Consider the following 25,060-nt stretch of genomic DNA (forward strand, 5'->3'; position numbering starts at 1 on the left):
AAGTATACAATTATTTTGTGATGTGAACTTGATGGTAAATAAAATAAAGGAAGATTTATTTGTCATTGTTATTTTTGCTTGAGGTTTAATCCTAATGTGGAAGCATGAAGGCCAACATTGTAGAATATTATGAAATGTTATGCTATAAAGGGAAGTTTTTGAATGCAAAGTTTAGTGTGGTTATTGTGATAAGTGTGTAATTATTTTGTAATGAAAACTTGATGGTAAAGAAAATGAAGGAAGTGTATGCAAAGTTGGCACAATGAGATACAAAGATCATATCATATATATTGAAGATATCAATAATTGTAAAGAGGTTGTTGTATCTACGCTTTTGTATACTGAGTATTATTATATATTGCATGTTTGGGAAGTGAGCTCAACTTGCATACATTTTGTAATTAAAATAACAAATCCTAACAAGGTTGAGGCTTCTAACAAGGATAGAGACAATATAAAAATATAATAGATTCCTAATAGGGTCAATATTTTTTACAAGATAATTTTGATTAGTGGATCATTTTGTGGCTACCATCCTTGTCAAGGTTTTCCCTTGGCCAGGGTTTCCCTAGTTAACAAAAAATAGTGTTATGTGTTGCATTGCATTGTGGTTGTGTTTACTATTAAGCTTAATCAGTTTACTCATTCATGCAAGTTATAAGGTTGTTAATGATATCCATTGTTGGGAAAATTTTTGTGAAATACCGATTCACCCCCCTCTCAATATTTCCTATTTCTAACACATTCATCTACATGCATTCCTAAGGTAGATCTCAGACACATTCAAGCACAGATGTTTTGATGTCACTTTGATTTTCTTTCTAGGGTTTTGAAGTTGAGTCAAATCTATTACATCTACATACTTGATTACATTCCATATTCATTACCATATTCATAGATTTATATTCTTCATGTTAGATCCATCAATACTACTTATAAGCATTCTATTTCAATTCAAGGTTAATTTCTAAATTGGGGTTTGATTGAGGCAAAACCCCATAACCAACCAAGAAATAATCTCTTGTTTTGTAGGTTTTGGATCTCAGATTGAAGAACAAGTTCCAAATTTGGATACCCTTTTCACCAGTTAATATAATTGTGATTCAAATTCAATGTTAGACACTTTCCATTAGGGCCACATTTCACCCTTGATGCAAAATTTTTCCCTTGAAGCATAATTTTTCCCTTGATGCTCACCAAATGATTTTTGGGTTTTGATTGTAGCACAATTTTCAATCTAGCTCATGAGAATTACCTCTTCCAGAGGCCATTTTACAACCTATTTTTAGGTTTTCATCTTACAGGGTATTTCATCTTCCTCTCTTTCATTTTTATATACTTTATCATTTTGTCACATCTTCATATCTTACCTCTATACTACATATATTCTTGCTTAAATCTTGTTAAGGTGGAGCTGACAAGGAAATAAATCTAAGTTATTCATTCTTTTTCCCATTAGATTTAGATTGAAACTCCTCTTTGGTGTTGATCCAAATATAATAAAAAGGGGTGGATCTTGGTATTCCCCTTCTTATTGATTTTGGAGTTAGATTCCTTCTTATCATATCTAGAGCTACTTTATATAGTGGTATTTAGATCTTCTTTTGCATAGATTGCATTTCATAATCTTGCATTTTGAAAAAAAAAATGCATCTAGTTTCTTTCATAGTAATTTCATTTCATTTCCATGGGGTTGTTATCTTATTTTCAAGTTTCATTCATGATGTTCATGATGTTCCATTTCATGTATATGATGAAAACTTAGTTTTTCCTTGCATTGATTCTCATTCCCTTTCAGAGGGTAATCTTTTTCAAGATGATGTTGATCAACCTTTAGTGATTCATGATGTTTCTACCCTTGATAGTGATACTATTTGGGATGAGCCCTTGGATAGGAATATTGATTACTCTCGCCTTCTTGAAACTTCTTTTAGTCATGATTGTTCCTCCTCTAATGTGTGTTTTCTTCCCTTCGTAGATACTTCTACTATTTACGATGAACCTTTAGACACAAATGTAGATTAATCTCTTCCCTATGAAGAACATTTGGATGATTTCATGGTTTTATTTACTCCTATCGATCAACCCTTTTCTATGCATTTCATTGATATTTCTTCTATAGATTCAAGGCCTTGATGAGTTTTGTTTGTCTTCCTTCTAAGAGTCCATTAATGATAGAGGAACAAACCCTTGATTCTTCTTCTACTTCCTTTCAAGAAAAATCTCAAATCAATTTAATATTTATTGAGCACAGTGACCTTGTTTCATAAATATAGAATTATATCCTAAGCATCCTACTCGCATCAACCCTATAAGTGGATTCTCAACTCTTTATGATAGAGAAAACTTAGATTTTACACCAACATCCTACATTCTTGAGTTTGGACATCAAACACCTTTATTTTATGAGTATATGCATATTGATTATTTCTCTTTACATTTTCATGTTATTACATTTAAAATATCTTACTTTTCCATGATTTATCAATGTATTGCTTATGTTATGTTTCATATGAATTGTCATGAAGAGTGGTATATTTTTCATGATCAATTTGCTTGATACATTTACATTTCTAGCCTATATTTTGGGGGCTCATTGTTATACTTTATGAGTAACATAATTGTCATTTTCCTTGTCTCTTCACTTGGGGGGCATGGGTTCTTTTTCTCTTTCTATCATTGGATTCATTATCACTCTTTGCTGACTTATTTTACACTTAGGGATGCATAATTTTCCTAATTTTCTTTTTTAATACATCCAATACCCTTTATGCATGCGTATTCGAGGGCTTGTATTGTATTTTCTTTATCTTTTCTATATAGGATCCGTTATCTCTTTGTTGTTTCTTTTGCGATAACTAAGTAGGGATAACACAATATCCTTTCATATCTTTATCTCACTTCTCTATATACTTGTATTATTTTATGGAACATTCTTATCTATGGTATGCACTACTTTGTTACATGCATGATTGTAGTTTTTACCTAACAAGTGTCTTTTCATATCTTTATATTTTAATGCTTCTTATTCTATGATCATCTATAGCTTACTTCATGTGTGATATTATTTTCTAGCATCTTACATTGTTTAGAATTGATTATCCCATGATGTTTCTTTTATCACCTCTATAGTGTGGCATTATATTGTTGGATATGGGATGTTTTAATTTTGTGCATGACTATCAATTTTTGCTTACGATTCATCCTTTTGTCTTGCAAGATTTTGTTATATAATCCATCATATCTCTTTTTCTTATTTTATGCTTGGGGGGCAATTTTTGTATATTCTTTATCTCCTTTCTAAGGATCTACTTTCTTTAAGCTTACACGGATCTTTTTGATTATGTGACATTGTTCTTTATTTATGAAAAATTGTGTCTTGACTATAGACTCTCTCTTTTACAAGAGGTGCATGTCCCTTCTTCTCAAAGATATTATCCTGATCAAGAACTCCTCCTAGGTGGATGTCTTGTTACTAATATTTCTCTCTTTTTGAGGATCCTCTTTCCATAAGAGATATATTATCTCTTTTACAATTGTCTAGATATGCTTATATTGTAGGGGTCATGACTCCTCACTATGAATGTATTCCACATTATTGCTATAAGGACATCTCCTTGTTGTGTAAGAAGGTATACTCTTTCTCTTCCTTCTCTTGCCTATTTGAAATAGATATGATAAGGAGGGGACATAAATATTCCCTCCTTGTACATTGTCTTTGTTGCATGGGGTACCAAATATGGATTATGAACATGGTTTAGAGTACTTAAGCTCTAGATTCTAGATATGCTTTCTAAGCCATTCTCGAATTTATGCATTGTTATTGTTAGGATTAACCACAAACATATAAATAATAATTACATAAAAATATAACCAATATCTAAAAAATAATAAATTGCACATAAGAGAGCACAAGACACCAAGATTTAATGTGGTTCACCCAATCGCTGGGCTACATCCACCAAACAACCAGTCCAATATTAATACTATCCAATGATTACAACCTGATTAAAATCTATAATCCCTTACAATTCAATACAATAAATAATTTATCACACCACACCTTATGAAAATTGCTAATCCTAAGCCCTTTTTATACAAGTAATTTTCTTGCTTTAGGGTTAAAATTAGGTACACCATGTTGGCCCAAAAATGTCAATAAAATAGTTCCAAAAATGCCAAGGAATTATGAAGTATGTACACTACTTCCCTGATTAGTCACCACAAAGTAATAATCTCCCACTTGGGGACTGATCAGGCTCCACACTATATACCAATCTCCCACTTGGAGACTGATTCTGTAGTAATGTCACTACTCCAAGAGGCTCCCACTGAATCAAACCACCTTGGACTTTGCTATTCTTTTATTCTGTTTAGTCAAGAAGACCAATCGAAGTTGAAGATGAGTTCAAATTCTCCCTTGTCATTACCTTTGTAAACATAGATTGTCATTTGTATGTATTTTGTCCAACTTTAACTATCCATCATCCAAAAATGAATGAATGAAATGGTACTACAACTGTATATGTTTTATCTTTGAATGCAAAGAACTCTTCGCAAGATGAATGACACTTTGACTATCTGTAAACAAATAATTATCCCTATGAGGGTGTCTCAATTCTTCCAAGAAGAACTAAAGCCATATCATCTCCTTGGTTGCCTCTATAGCAACAACATACACTGCCTCTGTAGTGGCTAAAACATTCACCTTTTTTAATCGACAAACCTAACTCACAATTTCCCCACTAACAGTAAATAAATAACCTATAGTGCTCCACCTAGTATCAATATCCCCTACCAAATTTGAGTCAATATAGCCCTGTAAGTCAGTAGTAGATTCCCCAAAGTGTAAACACTTACTAGATGTTCCTCTCAAATATTTAAAAATAGATTTGACTGCATTCCAATGCTTAATTCTTAGATGACTCATATATATGCGAATGACTCTTGCTACATTTGCAATATCTGGCCTCAAGTACATACCATAACATACATCAAACTTTCTACATTTGAAGCATAAGGTACCTTGGACATCTTATCCTCCTCTTCTTGTGTCTTTGGACACATCTCCCTAGTCAACTTCAAATGACTAGGCAAAGGTGTGCTGACAACTTTAGCATTCTCCATAGAGAAATGTTGAAACACCTTCTCAATATAATTAGCCTGAGATAATATCAATTTTCTATTCTTCCTTTCTCTGCAAATTTTCATACCAAAGATTTTCTTTTCTGCCACCAAATCCTTCATAGTAAATGAATGTGTTAACTGACATTTCAACCCCTTAATGTGATCCATGTTAGACCCAACTTAAAGCATATCATCAACATATAAACATAAAATAATGTAGCTGTCATCATCCAACCTCTTAAAATAAACACAATGATTTGAATGACACCTACTATATCTATGCTTATGCATAAAACTATCAAATTTCAGATACCATTTCTAAGGTGCTTGCTTCAATCCATAAATACTTTTCTTCAATCTGCACACTATGTTTGAGATCCTTACCTTTGACCTCAAATCCCTATGATTGTGCCATATATATCTCTTCATCTAAATCACCTTGAAGAAAGACTATTTTCTTACGCAACAAGAATCTAAGGGTACCCTATTGGAGGTAAATTGGATCCTTGCAAATAACCACATAGCAGAAACACAACACAAGATACACAATTTGATACCAAATGCAACTCTTTATTCATAAAATAATTATTTACATGTAATGTGCCCGACTATAAGGTCTTTCAAGTTAGGGCCAAGTACAAAATAGTTCAATAAGATCTCTCAAGATCCAACTGCACACTAATCCTAGTTAATCCAGATCTACACTTTGATAGAAAACCCCAAGGAAATCTCAACTTTTTCTTGCAAGCCCACCAATCAATCTCCTAGTTTACCAAGCCTCAAATACTAGCCCTTCTTAAAATTTGCTCCTACACTTCATCCTTTTCTCTAAGCTGGATAACTCTACCCTCTCCTTAAGACTCCACAAAACTCCTTACTTATACCTAACTAAGCCACAAACTCTACCCTCTCCTTAAGACTCCACAAAACTCCTTACTTATACCTAACTAAGCCACAAGTCAACCTAGCCCAATAAAAATTAAAATAAACCCTTATATTAAATGACCATGCAAGCCACAAGTCACCTGTAACACAAATTAAATACCTATACACAAATTGAATACAAAAAGTTGGCTCGCTGAGAACTTGAGCACCATAGGAACCAAGACCAAATTGAGTGTCAGAGAAAACCATGCTGAGTACTAGCATTCCACCAAACCTAACTAAGTTCCTTCACCAACCAAACACAATTATATGCCAAGTCCTTCAGAAGCAACCAATCCCCTTCATTGACCAAGCTGACTCGAGTAACACTACTATCAAGCTCCCAGTGCAAACCGAGCTCCTAGTATCTGCCAAGTGCCCCAAGCTTTGTCAAATTTATTCATTAACTAAGTCACTAGGTTAACACAACAACCAAACCAATTCAGTATCAATCAAGTTACACTTCATCCTTTGACCGAGTCCTTCAACTCTAAGGTCAAAATACACCAACATGTAGGATTGGTAGTAAGCCTAGGATGCTCCTACATCATTTTCACATCAAGCTACTCCAAATATAAATCTTCAGTAGCCATAATACTTAAAATAGTGCAAATAGAAGTCATTTTAACAACTTGAGAGAATATCTCATCAAAATCAATGCCCTTTTTCTTTGCAAATCCTTTTACAACTACCCTAGCTTTAAATATTTTCTTACCTCCATCCTCTTCTTTCAACCTACCAATCCATTCATTTGTTAGGGTTTGATAGATCTAGAACAATAAAAGAATAATCAATTATATGCAAAAATAAAAGAAGAATACATAATGAACACATATAACACATAGATTTAATGTGGATCACCCCAAGACCTGGGCTACATTCACCTACATAGCCTTCAACCTTTCTATTATCCAACAAAAATGTACACCAACATGACCATGCATTATGTGTCCCAGTCATTTATAACAACTTTTTTGGATAACCTCTAAAATTACTACAACATCAACACCCACTACATGATCAGTCACCACAATAGATCAATAATCTCCCACTTGGAGACTAAAACTAGATGATAATGTAGTACATGAAACTCCTACTAGATAAAAGACTTTGTAGTGTATTACCTCCATGATTTCCATGATCATCAATCAAGAATCCCAATACAAGCTGAGCAAGAAACCAAGTTCTCCTTGGGGACTGCCTTTATGAACATGTCTACAAGACTTTCTCTTTTGTGAATATTTTAAAGCCATAATTGGCCATCCTCCAAAATAGACCTTATAAAATGATACCTAAGCTGTATGTTCTTTTTCCTTGAATGAAAAGCAGAGTTCTTTGCAAGATGAATGGCACTCTAGATATCATTGTACAATGGGCGATCTTCCTACTTCTAACCTAATTCCTCTAGAAAACATTGTAACCAAATCATCTCCTTGCTATCTTCTATAGTAGTGACATACTTAGCTTCAGTGGTTGAAAGTGCATTAACCTTATGAAATATAGAAATCCATCTAACTGTAGTGCCCCCTATAGTGAAAACATACATTGTAGTACTCCTCCTTGTATCAATATCTCCTACCAGATTAGAGTCAACAAATCCACTAGGAGTAGAACTGGATCTTGTGAAACATAATGCCTTTGTAGTAGTACCTTTCAAATATTGAAGAATCCATTTGACAACATTCCAATGTTCCATACCTAGATTTCTCATATACCTACTGACAACTCCCACTACATGAGCAATATATGGCCATGTGCATACCATTGCATACATTAGACTATCAACAATTAATGAATACAAGATGTTAGACATTTTATCTACCTCTTCTTGTGCCTTTGGGCACATTTCCTTAGTCAATTTGAAATGACTAGCCAAAGGTGTACTAATTGCTTTTACATCTTGCATATTAAATCTTTTCAATACCTTCTTTATATACTCACTTTGGGATAAATTTAAGGTAGTATTTTTCCTATCCCATGTAATCCTCATACCAAGGATCTATTTAGCAACATCCAAATCCTTCATATCAAATAACCTTGCTAATTTATGTTTGAATTCATTTATTTGTTGTAAATTAGACATAGAAACAAGGATGTCATCAACATAGAGTAATAGGATAATGTAACTTCCATTATCCAATCTCTTAATATATACCAAGTGATTAGAATGACATACATGGTAACCTTGTTCAACCATGAAATTATCATATTTTAAATATCATTGTCAAGGTGCCTACTTTAGGTCATATAGACTCTTCCTTAAGCTGAACGCCAAATTTTCCTTACCCTTAACCTCATATTCCTTTGGTTGCTGCATGCAAATTTCTTCCTCCAAATCTCCATGGAAAAAAGTCATCTTGATATCTAGTTCAAGATGCAAGTCATATACAACCACAAGACTTAGTGCAATTCTAATTGAAGTCATTATTACAATAGGGGATAATATTTCATCAAAATCTATACCCTTTTTCTGTGCAAAACCCTTTACCACAAGTCTAGCCTTATACCTTTTCTTTCCTCCATCTTCCTCCTTTAGCCTATAAACCCATTTGTTAGGAAAGGCTCTTTTTCCTTCATATAAAGGGGCTAAGTCCCAAGTCTAATTTTTCAACAAGGAGTCCATCTCCTCTTTCATGCCCAACTTCCACTATTGTTTGGGATCCACCTACATTGCTTCTTCATATTCTTCTGGTTCACTAGAATCAATCAATACAATGGAATACAAAGAAGGAGAAAACCTTTGAGGAGGTCTACTTGACCTTTGAGCATAGGTACCAATGGCTTTTCATTTTTAGGAGTCTCATTCAACACCACATACTCTTGTTTGACTTGTTCATTCATCTTTTCTTATAGCTGTTCTTTATACATGACCTTCCATTGAACATAACATCTTTGTTTCTAATTATTTTAAGATTTTCAAAATCCCATAATCAATAACCATAGTCATCTACTCCATATCCAATGAAGGTACATTTTAGAGTTTTAGCATAAGCTTGGTTCTATTTTCTTTGTTGAAACATGGATAAAAGCTTCACAACCAAAAGTTTTCAAAAATGAATAATTTACCTTTTTTCTAGTCCAAGATTCCTCTGGAATACCACCATCCAAAGGGGCTAAAGGTCCTTTGTTTATCACATGGACAACAATGCTTATAACATTTGCCCAGAAATGAAGGGGTAGACCAACATGCAATCTCATGCTCCTTGCACTTTCCATGATTGTCCTATTCATTCTTTTTGACACCTCATTTTCTTGTGGGGTTCCTATAACTATCTTTTGCCTTTGAATTCAATTAATAAAACAATAATATTCAAAGGCTGTAATGTAATACTCACCTCCATTATCAAATCTTAGAAACTTCAACTTCTCTCTTCTCTCATTCTCAACCAAAGCTTTCCATTTCTTAAATATTTCAAAAACATTAGATTTTTGTTTCAGGAAATATATCCTTATTTTCCTGATTGAATCATCTATAAAAATAACATAATAATGAGAGCCACCAAGAGATGATACCTAAGCTAGTCTCCATACATTTGAGTGCACTAGCTCTAACTTCTCACTCTTCTTTTCTTTCTTAACTCTGAGAAATCTAACTCTTTTCTGTTTGCCATAAACACAATTTTCACAAAACTCTAAATTTATATTTTTCAGTCACGGAAATAGATTTTTAGAGTGAAGGATTTTCATCCCTTTCTCACTCATGTGCCCAAGCTTATGGTGCTACATTTTTGAATATTTTCTTATAACATCTATAGTAGCTTTCCTTGCATTAACATTATTAGTAGAAGCTAAGGTAGAATAAGTGTTACTAGTACAAAAATATAATGTGCCTACCTTTGCACCTTTAGCTACTACTAATGAACCTTTAGTGACCCTCTATATATTTTTTGAAAACATGACTATGCAGCCTTCACTACCCAATTGTCCTACATAAATTAAATTTCTTCTTAAATTAGGGGCATGCCTTATCTCTTGCAGTATCCAATCATTTTTGTTTGGCAACTTGATCTTTATTTTTCCTTTCCCAAGAATAGGAAAGGGCTCATTATCAACCAAATATACCTATCCAAAATCACCTTGAACATAATCTTGAAAATATTTTCTATGGGATGTAGCATGGAATGATGCCCCAAAATCTATTACCTAGGAATCATTGATGTTATCCAAACATAATATTAAAGCATCTTGTAAAGTATTACTTGCAAAATTAGCTTCCTTACTGTCATCTTCATTTTCATCTCCTTGTTTGTTTTTTTGAGACCATCAGTCTTTCTTTAGGTGACCAGGCTTTCCATAGTACCAACAATATTTCTTTCCTTTAGATTAAGAACATCCTTTCTTTGACTTCCCTTGCAACTTGTCATGCAAAGACCCTTTTCCTTTTTCCCTCATTCTTCCTTTGTTCTCCATGTTTAAAGTGGAACCTAATGAGGTCAAATTTTCACTTGTTCTTTTCCATAGTACTTCCTCACTTAGGATAACACCAACAACTTATCAAATTTCAAAATATTTGAACTAGAGACAAAATTACTTTTATAGCCATAACTAAGCTATTCCAGCTTTTTGGCAAAGAACATAAGATTAAGAGAGCCCTAACCTCTTCATTGAATGAAATTTGTATGAATAACAACTGACTGTTGACTATGTTAAATTCAATTAAATGATTCACTATAGATCCTCCCTCACCCATTTTCATATTAAACAAACACTTCATAAGAAATACCTTATTTGAAGTTGAGGGTTTCTTATATAATGTAGCCAATGTCTCCATCACCTCTACTATCATTTTTTCCTTTGATATGTTGAAAGTTATAGACAGTGCAAGGCATAGCCGAATAGATCCCAATGCCTTCCTATCCAAGATTTCCCAATCTTCATTTGTGATAGTTCCTTGTTTCTTGGCTTTTTCTTCTAATGGATTCCACAGATTCTTTTGATACAAATAATCTTCCATCTACATTTTCCATAACTGGAAATTCTGGCCATTGAATTTTTCAATCTTGAATCTGGAATCCTCCATTGCTCCCACTCAAATCTAAAAGTCTTGTCAATCTACAACAATAAACCTTGTTTTGATACCAATTGTTAAGGTTTGATAGATCTAGAACAATATAATCCAATAATTAGTTATATGAAGAAATAAAAAAAGAATATAAAATGAATGTAGACAACACATAGATTTAATGTGGTTCACCCCTAAACCTAGGCTACATCCACCTACACAACCTTCAACTTTTCTATTATCTAGCAAAAATGTACACCAACATTGCCATGCATTATGCATCTTAGATGCTTATAATAACATTTAGGGAAACCTCTAAAATTGACCATTTTAGGGTTTTACAACATCAATGCCCACTACATAATCAGTCACCACAATATCAACATGATTTTGCAAAGCCCTTTTACCAACAGACAACTTACATAAATTCCAAGTCTTATTTTTCAGCAAGGAATCCATTTCTTCTATCATTGTAGACTCCCACTAAATTTTTGTATCCACTTGCACAACTTCATCATAACATTTAGGTTCACTAGCATCAGTTAATAAGATAGAGTACAAAGAGGGAGACAATCTTTTTAGATGTCTACTTAGCCTTGCTGATCAACCAACATTCACTGGGGTGTGTGGTATTTGTTGTTGCAGTTGTTGTAGATCATGAGGAACTATTGGAACATCATCTTTTGGAGTATCATCCGACACTACATAATCATTTTGTTTCTTCTCATGCTATTGTAACAGATCTTTGTACAATACTTTCTCATTGAATATGACATTCCTACTTCTTACAATTTTATGATTTTCAAAATCCCAAAGCCTATAACCAAATTCATCAATGCCATATCCAATAGATATATATTTTTTTGACTTAGCTTGCAACTTGGTTCTATTTTCATAATCTATATGTGCAAATTCTTCACAACCGAAGGTTTTGAGAAAATAATAACTCACCTTCTTACTAGTCCATGCTTCCTCTAGAATACCATAGCCCAAAGGAGTAGATGGAACTCTATTGATAAAATATACAACAATATTGATAGCCTCAACCTACATGTTTAAGGGCAGCCCACCATGCAACCTTATGCTCCTCACACACTCCATTATTATTATGTTAACACATTCTACCACTCCATTTTCTTGTGGAGTCCTTGGAATAGTTTTTTGTCTACAAATAACATTAGTAGAGAAATAATCTTCAAATTCATGAATTCAATACTCACCAATATTATCATATTTGAGATATTTTAATTTCTTACCAATCTCATTTTCAACCAAGCATTTTTGTTTCTTAAAAGTTTGAAATACATCAGATTCCTATCTAAGGAAATAAACCCATAATTTTTTAGTTGCATCATTAATAAATGTAACATAATAATGAGATCCACCAAGGGAAGATACCTCAGCTAGTCCCCATACATCTGTATGCACAAGCTCTAATTTCTCATTTTTCTTTTCCTTCCCACTCTTCACAAAATGCTCTCTCTTTTATTTCCATACACACAACTTTCATAGAAATCCATATTGACACATTTCCGACCTAGTAAAACATGCTTTGAATGAAGTAATTTCATACCTTTCTCACTCATGTGCCCAAGTTTGTTGTGCCATAGCGATGTACAAACATCTACAACAACTTTTTGTTCTCCTTGCTCAACTATAGCAACTGTTCCTGAACATTCATTTTTCTTTGAAACAATTAAAGTAAAAGGAATAGTATGATCCGTACAAAGATATAAGGTGCCTACTTTCACACCTTTTGCCACTACAAGAGCCTTTTGAAACCTTTTAATTTATATCATTAAAAGTAACTACACAACCCTCATCATTGAGTTGCCCTGCTGAAATTATATTCTTACTCAGCCTTGAAACATGTCTTACCTCATGTAGTAGCCAATGATTCCCATTCTATAGCTTAATATTAACTTTTCCCTTTCCAAAAATTTGATAGGGTTCATTATCCCCCAAATAAACAAGCCCAAAATCCCCTTGGACATAATCAATAAAATAACCTCTATGGGGTGTAGCATGAAATGAAGCCACAAAATCTAAAACCCAAGAATCATCAACACTTTCCAAAGAAATAAGAAAATTACCACATTTTCCTCCTTGTTCCCTTCTGGTTTATCTTCTTCATTGTTCTTTCGAGTCCAACAATATTTCTTCTTATGCCCTGGCTTCCTATAGTACCACTAATATCTTGATACTTTGGATTGGAACCTCTTCCCCTGGGAATTTCCTCTTGATTTCCCATGATTTTTAAATTACTTCCTCTCTCATTCGTTCTACCTCTGGTTTATGCATTCAAAACACTTCTTGATGTAGACCCACCTGAGGTTTTCCTATGAGTTTTCTCACTTAGAATTATACCAATCACATCATGAAATTTTAGGGTATTAGATCTAGAAAAAAAATTACTCATAGCCATTACCAAGCCATTCCATCTTTCTAGCAAAGAACAAAAAATCAAGAGAGCCCTAATTTCTTTGTCAAAGTTAACATTCACAAAAGTTAACTGACTAGTAACAATAGTAAACTCATTTAAATGATTTGCAATAGATCCACCTTCTGTCAGATCTTCATATTAAATAAATGCTTCATGAGAAATACCTTATTTGAAGTGGAGAGATTTTTATACATCTTTTCTAGGGTTTGCATAAACTCTTTTTTTGTCTTCTCTTTTTTAATGTTAAATATCACTAATGGTGCTAGGCATAATCAAATACTTCCAAGTGTGTTTTTGTCTAAAATCTCCCAGTCCTCATTTGCCATAGTTCTTTGTTACTTAGTTTTTCCTTCCAATGGCTTCCATAAACCCTTTTGATAAATATAGTCCTCTATTTTCATTTTCCATAACTGAAAGTTCTACCCATTAAACTTCTCAACCTTTAGCTTACCCTCATCTGCCATCGCTCCCACTCAACTGTAAGACTTTCCTATAGAGGATAACTGGAAAAAAAACCTCGCTCTCATACCACTTGTTAGGATTAACTACATATAGAAATAACAATTACTTGCAAATATAACCAATATTAGAAAATAATAAATTGCACAGAAGAGAACACAAGACACCAAGATTTAACGTGGTTCACCTAATCCTTGGGCTATGTCCACCAAACAATGAGTTCCATGATATTATTACTATCCAATGATTATAACCTTATTACAATCTATAATCCCTTATAGCTCAATACCACTACAAGAAGCAATTAAAGCATCACACCTTATGAAAATCCATAATCCTAAGCCCTTTTTATACAAGTATTTGTTTCGCTTTAGGTTTAAAATTAGTTAAACATGTCTGCCCAAAAATGCCAATAAAATAGCCCCAAATTTTTTTATGGAGTATGTACAATACTTCCCTAATTAGTCACCACAAAGTAATAGTTACTTCAACCCTCTTTCCACGTACATAAATACATATGCTAAATCTCATAATGGGTAACATAGATGAACTAGCTAAATCTCATTCATGGGTAATGCATCCAGACACATATATGCTAAATCTTATTTTTGGGTAACACAATAATTTTCTAAGTCCTAATATAGGTAACACATTCAAACATAGCATACTAAGTCCCATACATGGGTAACACATCTTTTACATAGGACCATGCCAAGGTGATATGATTGATGGAACTTTGATGGGTTGACTAGTGGGTTGCCACCTTGTTAGAATATTTCAATGCCATCTTTTGCAGCAACTCTCTTAGTGATTCATAGTAGGGTGGGCACTCTACTGGGTGAGGTAATCACTTCCCTTTTCTTTTAATCTCTTTTTCTTTCATGCTAGTAGAGATAGATCCAAAAGTTATGTTGATTTATGATACTTTTCTTGCATTTCTTCTGTCACCACTTATGCTCTTGCAATAGCTTTTCAAATATGATATTAGTGGGAAAGATGTTTCTTTAGCTATAATTTTTCTCACTAGTTGATTTGGGTATATTTTTAGTACTAAACTCTTTATTGTGATTTTGTCTTTTGCTTTGTTTTCTTTGTACCCTCGTGCATGTATGTCTAGAGTTAGGACCCTTTGTCTTAGGGGCTTGTTCTCTTTGATTAAGTGATGTCCTATCTTATTGAGATTCATCAGGATCTTCTTCTTCTTCTTCTATACTTTATTGCAATTGTGGATCGATCCACGCTTTCACTAAAGTGGGAGCTAAATATATCATCATAAATTGGAAGCACCGCAATCTATTGAAGGTTTTACACCTATTTAATGTGATTTCATCAATTTTCTCCTCTTTCATCTCTTCTTCCCTCTTCTATCCTTCTCTCTAGGTGGAATTAGGGTAAAACCTAAGGGCCCGTTTGGTTGTTGGAATATAAATTAAGAATTGGCATTCAAAATGCTAGCTTTGGGATTATGGAATATGGAATCCAAATTATGATTAGGGAATTCAATTTGGGACTATTTGGTTGACCAAGAATTCATTGAAAGAATACATATTTCCTTTGTTTGGTTGCACAATATGGAATTGGAATACTAGCCAAAGTAACCATATAAGTTAAAAAGTGAATGAGCGTACACAACAACAATACTAATTGGTGAAGGCTTGATATTATTAAAATTTTTTCTTCACTCTAATAGCAATAATGAATACTAGCCATGATGGAGTCAGGTGTTGAAATAGATGGGTAAAACACTAAAAGTTATGACATAAATCCACATCTTTATAGACCATGTCAGACTTTTGACAAAGCTCGATGAAACATAAGCACCAAATTCAGTAGACAAGGATTAAGAAACATTATAAACATTATGACAAATAAAATGCACATATGTATCGGGTGTCTTTGTTGGTAACAACTAGTCAAAAAAATACAAATAGCAAAAAGTATGGAGGATATATATGAAGGCAGTGATCTATGTGAGCAACTCTAGACGTGGCAAATATATCAGCAAGTAATAGTGAAATATTTTCCCCCATTTAATTTTTTTAGAATTTCGAATACCAATTCCATTCTAATTCTAGCTACCAAACAGGCCCTAATGGATCCTTTTTAGAGATCCCATTTTCATAGTGTTAAGCTCAAGGTAGGATCTATTTCACCTAGTTTGGGCTCCTTTTCATGCAATCATCCACTTGGAATTTGTTCCCCACACCAAAATAGAATTTCCTCAGAATTTGGACCTGATTTTAGGACTCTAAGACATATATTGTAGCCTCGAGACAACCCTAGGGGTTTTCACTCCTAATCATTAGGGGCAAATTTTGACCTTGATCAATCAAAAACAAATTTCACCCCTACTGGGCCCAATCAAGGGTGAATTTCATTGATGAGGCCCAATTTTTAGTCTTTTATTTATATACTATGTTTAAGGGTGTTTAGATGTTAATTCCTAGGTTGGTTAGCTTATGTGAGTTACTTAATTTCAAGCTCTATATTTAAACCCTTCCATTTCCTCATTTTTACATCATGTATTCACAAGTTCAAAAATTCTCTCTGAAGCTCTTAAGCATTCTTCAAGCATTCAAGGAATTCAAGCTTTCTCCATTGAAGATAAAAAATTCATGCATTCAAGCTATTAAAGGAGTTTATGCAAGATCTATCATTACAAGATTAAAAATCTCCCTTCATACATTTAAGATCCTTTGTTGTATCTTCTACATGTTGGAAATATAAGAGGAGTAACTAAGAGGGGAGGGGTGAATCAGTTACTACAAAAATAAATCCTAGATCCCTTAGATGTCAGTACAGAATGTAAACAGATGACCAAATACTGTTGAAGCTCGATAAACACACAGAATGCTATAACTCGATAATAACTAGATTATCTCGATAAAAGATTAACACATAAACCATTACATGTTATCTATGATTACCATTACTTTAACTTAGTTGCAAACACATAAATAAAATAATATGAACACATTTAACACTAGGATTTAACGTGGAAACCCAATTTGGGAAAAACCATCAATAGCAACTAGTTACTAATTTTCACTCTTCTAAAGTGAGCCCTGTTAGGAGCCAACCCTGTTAAAGGTTACAAAACACACTGTTAGGTATGACCCTGTTAGTGGATTTAATCACCCTGTTAGGAGTGGCTTGATTAGAGTTCTTGAGAAAAATTCACCTTGTTAGAGGATTTGCAAATAGCTATTAAGCCAACTTTATTAGGAGATTTAGATCACTGCTACAATGGTTAGAGAGTAACAATGAGATGACCTAATTTGACTGCAACTAATTTGATGATTTTAGATCTTTGTTCTGGCTTGTATTTGATCCTTCCTGATTGAATATGGCTTTGCTGCACCAAAAGGATATTCTTCTTATCCTTCAAATTTACTTCCTCTACTCATCAATAGATCTTCAATCACATCATCATAATTCACACATTCTCTTTCACTTTTTTTTTACTCACTCTTGAAATCACAAATTGACATTAAACTTATACCTTCCACTGTGTCAAGTTGGCTCAAATACAACTTAAAATAATCAATATTCATCACCTTGTTGGTTGGAATCAATAGATAAGTCAATTAAGCTTAATACAACAAAAAAAGAAAATCCTTCGTTAGCCGACCCTGCTCGATAGAAACTAACTCTGAAACAATTTATTTTGTTAACCAATAGAAGCTTGGTTGACACTGCAAACTTACAAAAATCCTTTGGCAACCAGGTGAGCTCAATTAGCATTGGCTTTCATGCAACTTTCCTTTGATGCCCGAGTGAGCTCGGTTAATACTCGCTTTCTACAACTTTTCCTTCGACACTTGAGTGAACTTGGTAGACACTACCTTTTGAACTAGGCAAACATAGGAACACTCGATCAACACTGAGAACTGTCTTCACTACCTGAGTGAGCTTGGCATATATTGATTGATAATGATTATGGAATTTGTGTCACATCAAAGACAACACACAATTAATCAATTGTATCCAAGACTACATCCATCCTCTGAAGATCTAAATTTATCTACATATATTCCTAAGGAAGATTTCAACTACAATCAATCATGAAGGTTTTGGTGTCACCTTGATTTCCTTTCTAGGGTTTTGAAGTTGAGTTAAAGCTATTACATCTACATACTTGATTACATTCCAAATTTAAGATCATTTTCATAGATTTACATTACTTCATGTTAGATATATCAATACCACTTGTGAAAATTCTATTTCAATTCAAGGTTAATTCCTAAACTAGGGTTTGATTGAGGTAAACCCCCCAAACAACCAAAAAACAATCTCTTATTTTGTAGGTTTCAGATCTCATATCAAAGAACAAGTTGTAGATCTGGATACCATTTTTTTTGTTTATTAGAACTACAAAATCAGATTCAACATTGGACACTTATTAGGGCCGAATATCACCCGTGATGCATAACTTTTCCCTTGATGTATAATTTCACCCTTGATTGCTCGCTAATCAATTTTTGGGTTTTGTCTGCAATGCAATATAGTTTTTAGTCCAAATCACAAGAATCAAATCTTCTGTAGGCCTTTTGATAGGCCATTTTTAGGTTTGTATCTTACAAGGTATTTCATCTTCCTCTCTTTCATTTCTATATACTTGCATCCCATTAGATTTGGATTGATACTCCCCTTTTGGTGTTGATCCAAATCTAATCAAAATGGGTGGATCTCGGCCTTTCCCCTTCTAAATGTGTTAGGGTGAATACTTCACTTTTACCCCTACACAATTGCTTACCACCTATCTTGGTCTATAATGTTTATGGAATGTTATATATTCATAAGAGGAGAAACATCAAGCATGATAAAAGGAACAATAGCTAGTTCCAAACAAGGACCATGATGTGAAGATAGGTCACTATGCTCCTTGCTAGGAGTGATAGATATTTTTTTATAGAAAACATAACTAGTAAATCATGATCAAGATTAGTAGTCGCATATAAATAATAAAAATCACTATCATGCATATCATTTTTGGTTTCATGAACATAATAAATATTATCTTCCTTGTCTAGATTAATTATAATAAAATCTAAGATATGAATGGTATTATCATGTTTGTTTATTTTAAACTTGATCAAATTGACTTCCTCCACATGATCACTCATGGGATGATTAAAAAAGGTGAAGCAAGAGGTGTATGAGGTGATGAGATAATTTGAGAAGCATGAGAGAAAGATATAGCTTGATGCTTTTGATGATAATAATGAGAATGTTAGTTACATTTGGTCTTGCTAGATATTTATGGTGGTGTAGGATCAAACAACATCAGGTTTATTTCTCCTCGTGAAATAAGAACGAAAGGGGCCACACTAGGTTGAAAGATAGTAAAAGGAGGATGCACAATGAGAGGCGGAGAATTGAATAAGAAAAGGAGTAGGTGGAATAGGAAGAAAACCACAACTAGGATCAAGCTTGAGCTGGCTAAGTTCAAAAATCTTCTTAACTCGAAAATATTGATATGATTGGAAGATATAATCAAGACAAGTTCGAGGATATTGTTAAAGGTTGCCATGTTATTTAATTTTGTGGAATATCTTGTGCATTTGAAATGAGGCCTATCACATTTTATCATTTTAATCATAATTCTTTCCTTTTCTCTCTACATGAAATAAAGAGCTAACTTCTATAATCCTGGAAGTCTCTTAATTAAATAGCATAAGGCCATTCATTTATTAATCTTATCATAGGTTGTTTACCTAAAATATTTTTAGGTATCAACACCTTTCTTATAAATTAATTTATATTAAATGTGTCATGATGTTCAAGAAAGGGGTTTTAGATTCGTAGGAGTTATGATTTATATTCTCCATTTTTGAAGATCATATAAAATTTTAGTATGCTCATCTCTCTCTCTCTCTCTCTCTCTCCCTCCCTCACTATAATTTTGTTTCTATCCACTTTCTATCCATTAGCTACATTAAGTTATGTATCTTCTCCACCCTATGTATCTCCATCTCTACCACTCTACCCCTCCCTCCTTGTATTATTATCCATCATCATCTACCATTATATTCTATACTCCTACTTATTTCTATTTTCCTTCTCTGCTTAGGATCTAGTTCTCTTGCATTTATAGATATATATCTCTCTTCGCTACTATTCTTTCTCACCATACCCACCTCTCTCTACCTATTTAAACCCCTATTTCTTTCTTTCTTTATGGGCTTATATGTCTCCTCTTATGTGCACCTATTTACCTCTCCTCTTTCCATCTCTCCTCATCTCCCCCTATCTACATATTATTGTATGCATCCTTAGCTCTCTCTTTTCTTCTCCCTCCCTCAAATCTATTAGAGAGAGAGAGAGAGAATACTAATGAAATACCCACCTCTTTCTATCTATTTAAACTTCTCTTTATTTCTTTGTGAACTTACCTATCTCCTTCTCTCACACACCTATTTACCTCTCCCCTTTTCATATCTTTTTGTCAGCCCCAATCTACATATTATTCTATTCATCCTTAGCTCTCTCTTTTTTGATCTCTTTGTTACTTCTATTAAGGATAGAGTAAGAGAGAGGGAGATGAAAAGATGTGGAAGAGAGTGGGACAAGGAAGGGAAGGAGGGAAGGGGAGAAAAAAATTTAACACTAAAAATAAGAATTACATTCTTTTATTGAATGTGTTAATCCTTTTATCTAAAATCTTAGAATTACCAATATAATAATAAAAAACCTTTATCATATTAATTTAGTGAAAACAAGATACTAACACTAAAAATAAGATACCAACAAATGAAATAGTGATCATTCATATAAGTTTGAAACAATATCATAATAAGTTATTTACCATTTAATAATAAGCTATTGCACTGTATACATATAATCCATGTCAAACTAAAATGCCTATTGAAGCTCAAATGACTTAAACATCACATAGTCCTAGACTAAAAGTGTTAAATAGTCAAAATTGACTTATTTTTTTCAAGCTTAATTTTTCCCTTAATATATGATGTTTAAGAGTGGCTATAAAGACAATGGGAGAAAAGTCCCAAAGTGACATTTATGTAGAATTATTGAAAAACAACCTAAGTCATCTTCCTTCTCTATCATTGTCTTCACTTCTCTAAAGAAGAGAGAACAATAATTTACTATTTCATACAAAAGTTTCCCTTCATCATAAGACCCATTTGTGACATTGAATTAGATCTTACATGTACTCTCTGAAGGTACTAAACCTGATCATTTTACAGCAATTTTTGAACTCCATGACTCAGGAAATGGTCAGAAATGATTGAATAGGCTTGCTGGGTAAGATGGATGGAATCAAAGAAGACATAATCTGAAGCATTGGAGCATGAAATTGAATAAGAGTTGCAGGCGATCGCAAATTCATATGTTCCCCGACCACAACATGATTTTGTGGCCACTGTAAAACCTGCAAATCATTTCTACATCAATCAGTTTAAAAGTATCTAAATGGTATCAAAACCTGCAAATCATTTCTACATCAATCAGTTTAAAAGTATCTAAGTGGTAACAATTATTTTTGGATTAAGATAAAAACAGATTTTGAAAAAATAATAACAATTATTATTATTTTTATTATCCTCTACCGTATTCTTTAGGCGATGTAATGAAATCCATAACAAGAGCGTAGTAATCCAGATAAACAATTTGAAGTCCTGGAAGCTTGGGCTCCAAACTCCTTATCATGGCTTTCAGTTTTGAATTGAATCCCTTTGCAACCTCGTTCTTAGCTTTTGCGGAGCGCCCAAATGGAAAAGATGAAAGTATTCTCTCCAATGGTAGATTGCCCAATGGAGGCACATTTATTATTGCTATCTTCCGCAAATCCTTCTTGTATAGCTCCTGCAATTCTGGAGAAATTAACACCCACTCAAAAAAAAAACATATTTTAATGGCGGGTTGTAGGACTGATAAAGAGGGACTACTATACCTGGATGTACACAGAATAGATTTCGATAAGGAAATCTTGATATTGGTTTACATTCAATTTATGTCGGAGTTTTAGTTGTAGAAAGTAGTTTGCAATGAAATCATTCGTCCCAATGCTGATAAATGCGATGGCTCTGTTCAACAGATTGGTACCGTTTTCATGGCCAATCAAACTGCTGATCTTTCTTCGATATTCCTCCAAGTATTTGATTTGTTGCCAAACGGGAATCACAGCCTGCACATTTCATGTTTGTAAAGTAATTACAAACAACAACAGAATCAAGTTTAACTTTTTTCTGACTAGTATTGCCTATTATGGTTCATGTATCACTTCAATAATTTTTGCAAATTAATTTTTTTTTGCTATTTATAAGTTTATTTATAAATATGTCGATTTATACTTTTAATATATTGTTTTTCTAAGTGACTGTGAAGCTATTTGTGAATAAGTATTGATAATTTTTAAACTAGTTACAGTGTAAGATTATTGAAGCATTTAAGCCATTTTGAGATAGTCATTTTTCTGCCCTTATGAATACAAGATATCTCACAATATAAACATGAGCATGAAAAAAACATTGAAATCTAACACAGCTTAAAATCTATGAATACAAGAAGTTTACTATGATGACACACAGTTTCCCTTACATGTATTCTATCTGCCTGTAAAATGATCTACATCCTACTATAATGCGTTTTAATTGCTTTTGTAAGACTTTTTAAAAGAATATCTAGTATGAGCATCATTGAAGGCTGCCTGACACAACACACACTCCACACTAAGCAACAGATTAAATTGGAAAAAGCCAATCACTTTGAATTATCTACACTTTTAGTCTGAAAAATCAGCTGTTATAGATATTGTTTAAACAATGGGCTCATTGAAACCTAAATTACCTCAATTCCCTCAATTACATGAGTCTTATACGTGTGAAATCCATTATCTCTCTTGTTTACTTAATGAAAAACAAACAACTCTATATTGTAGTTGACACTATAATATCCATCCATTCATTAATTTTGGTAAGTTATAACTACAATATCAAGATTGGTGTGGAAACTGCTATAATCAGAAGATAAATGTACCGTGATAAGACGTTTAGAAAAATAGCAAACTAAAAAAAATTAAAGCTCAGTGCTCCAAAATCCAAACCAGTATGATTGCTGTGTTGTTATCCAGTCCAGTACCAGAGGAAGAAAAGCTAACACCCGTAAGCAAATCATGGTGTGTAAGGTTTGGCTGCAGGTACGCTGGTAAAAATTCCTTGAGTCCTAATCCCGAAACTGTCACAACCAAGAATCCGTATGAAAAAATAAGTTCAAATGAAGTTCAATACTGTTACTCTTCAAAATACGATACTACAATCATACCAATATAGGTAGTTTCAAATGAAGTTAAGTATTCTAATTCTTCATAAAAACCGCACTAAAATACCAGTATTGTTCAAAATAAAGCTCAATGTTGTATTCATAGAAATCATATCAATATAGTTGCAAATGATAAAATGTAGTTCAAAATAGAGTTCCGTATTCATTAAAATCATACCAATATAATTCTAAATGAAGTAAAGGTCTTTAATTCACACTAAAATCATACTAAAGTAGTTGAAAATAAAGTCCAATGTGATATTCATAAAAATCATATCAATATAGTTGCAAATGAAGTTCTTCATAAAAAAATCACATTATATCAATGTAGTTCAAATTGGAGTTTATTAGTATTCATAAAAATCATGCCAATATAGTTCCAAATGAAGTTAAGGCCTCTTATTCTTCATAAAAATCACACTAAAATCATATCAATGTAGTTCAAAATAAAGTTCAATGTAGTGTTCATAAAAATCATATCAATATAGTTCCAAATGAAGTTCTCCATAAAAAGCATAGTGAAATCATATCAATCCATAAAAATCATAATAAAACCATATCAATGTAGTTCAAAATGAAGCTCAATGCTATATTTATTAAAATCATGTCAATATAATTCCAAATGAAGTTAAGAGCTCTAATTCTTCATAAAGATCACATTAAAGTCATACCAATGTAGTAGAAAATAAAGTTCAATGTGATATACATAAAAATTATATAAAAATAGTTTCAAATAAAGTTTTTCACAAAAATTACACTGAAATCTTATCAATGTAATTCAAAATAGAGTTCAATACCATATTCATAAATAAAACATACCAATATAGTTCCAAACTAAGTTAAGACTTCTAACTGTTAATAAAAATCACACTAAAACCATACCAATGTAATTCAAATGAAATTCAAATGCCATATTCATAAACTACAGTTCCAAATGAAGTGAGTCCTATAATTTTTCAAAAAGATCAGACTAAAATGAGCCCAATATAGTTTCCAAAAATGAAGTTCAAATGCCGTATTCATAAACTGAAATTCCAAATGAAGTTAAGTTCTATAATTTTTCAAAAATACCAGACTAAAATGAGACCCAAATAGTTTCCAAATGAAGATCACAGCCGTCAATTTTCATAAACATCATAATAGAAATCATACCAATATAGTTCCAAACGAAGTTCAAAGCCCAAAAAATCATACCAAGATAGTCAGGCATGATCTTCCCATCAGAAAAGCGTCCAGTGGCCTTTTTCCCAGGGAAGTTAATCCCATACGGCGGGAAATTGCAGCGAATCGTAGTGCTGATGAAATCATTATTGCCGGGATCTCCATACGAGTCTCCGAAAAACAGAACAGCTGGTACTGAATCCGCCTCACACTCCCACAAACCACACAAAACCACACAAACTCCAACTAAGCAGATCTTCAAAGACATATTTGCCATGGGTATCTGCTGAAAAGCTTTAAAAAACGAATCAATGATCAATTCTTTTCACTACTATACATATAGTGCAAATTGAGATACTTATGCACGTAAGTTTTGGATACCTGTAACTGGAGACATGTTTCAGTTAGAACATCCACAGTGGCATTTTTATCGGCCCATTAAATTTTTCAAAGTGAAATCTTTTTATGTATCAGCCGGCAGTTTGATCTGTATTTGATTGCGTCGGGGGAATTGATTTCAATAAATAGCTGTAGAATCTTCTAAATTTTGGGAAATCAATGTGGAGAGCTTAAAAACCAGTTGTTTGAATCGAATTGGGTTTTCTCTTCTCTAAACCAGTTGTTTGAATTAAATTGGGTTTTCTCTTCTCTAAAACTAG

General features: G+C 33.1%; 1 protein-coding gene across 1 annotated transcript; it reads right to left on the bottom strand.

The window, feature by feature from the left end:
- Positions 1 to 20,942: 20,942 nt before the first annotated feature.
- LOC149549412 (GDSL esterase/lipase At2g42990-like) lies at positions 20,943 to 24,695 on the bottom strand. Its single transcript, XM_089792796.1, has 5 exons — positions 24,435 to 24,695; positions 23,026 to 23,156; positions 21,874 to 22,107; positions 21,530 to 21,785; positions 20,943 to 21,351 (listed from the first exon to the last, which is right to left on the bottom strand). Exons 1-5 carry the CDS (start codon positions 24,676 to 24,678, stop codon positions 21,161 to 21,163), a joined length of 1,056 nt encoding a protein of 351 aa, XP_089648922.1. The 5' UTR covers positions 24,679 to 24,695; the 3' UTR covers positions 20,943 to 21,160.
- Positions 24,696 to 25,060: the final 365 nt, after the last annotated feature.

Source organism: Cupressus sempervirens, chromosome 7 (assembly GCF_028749045.1).
Source record: "Cupressus sempervirens isolate cs-2001-9-10 chromosome 7, ASM2874904v1, whole genome shotgun sequence".
Lineage (NCBI taxonomy): Eukaryota > Viridiplantae > Streptophyta > Pinopsida > Cupressales > Cupressaceae > Cupressus > Cupressus sempervirens.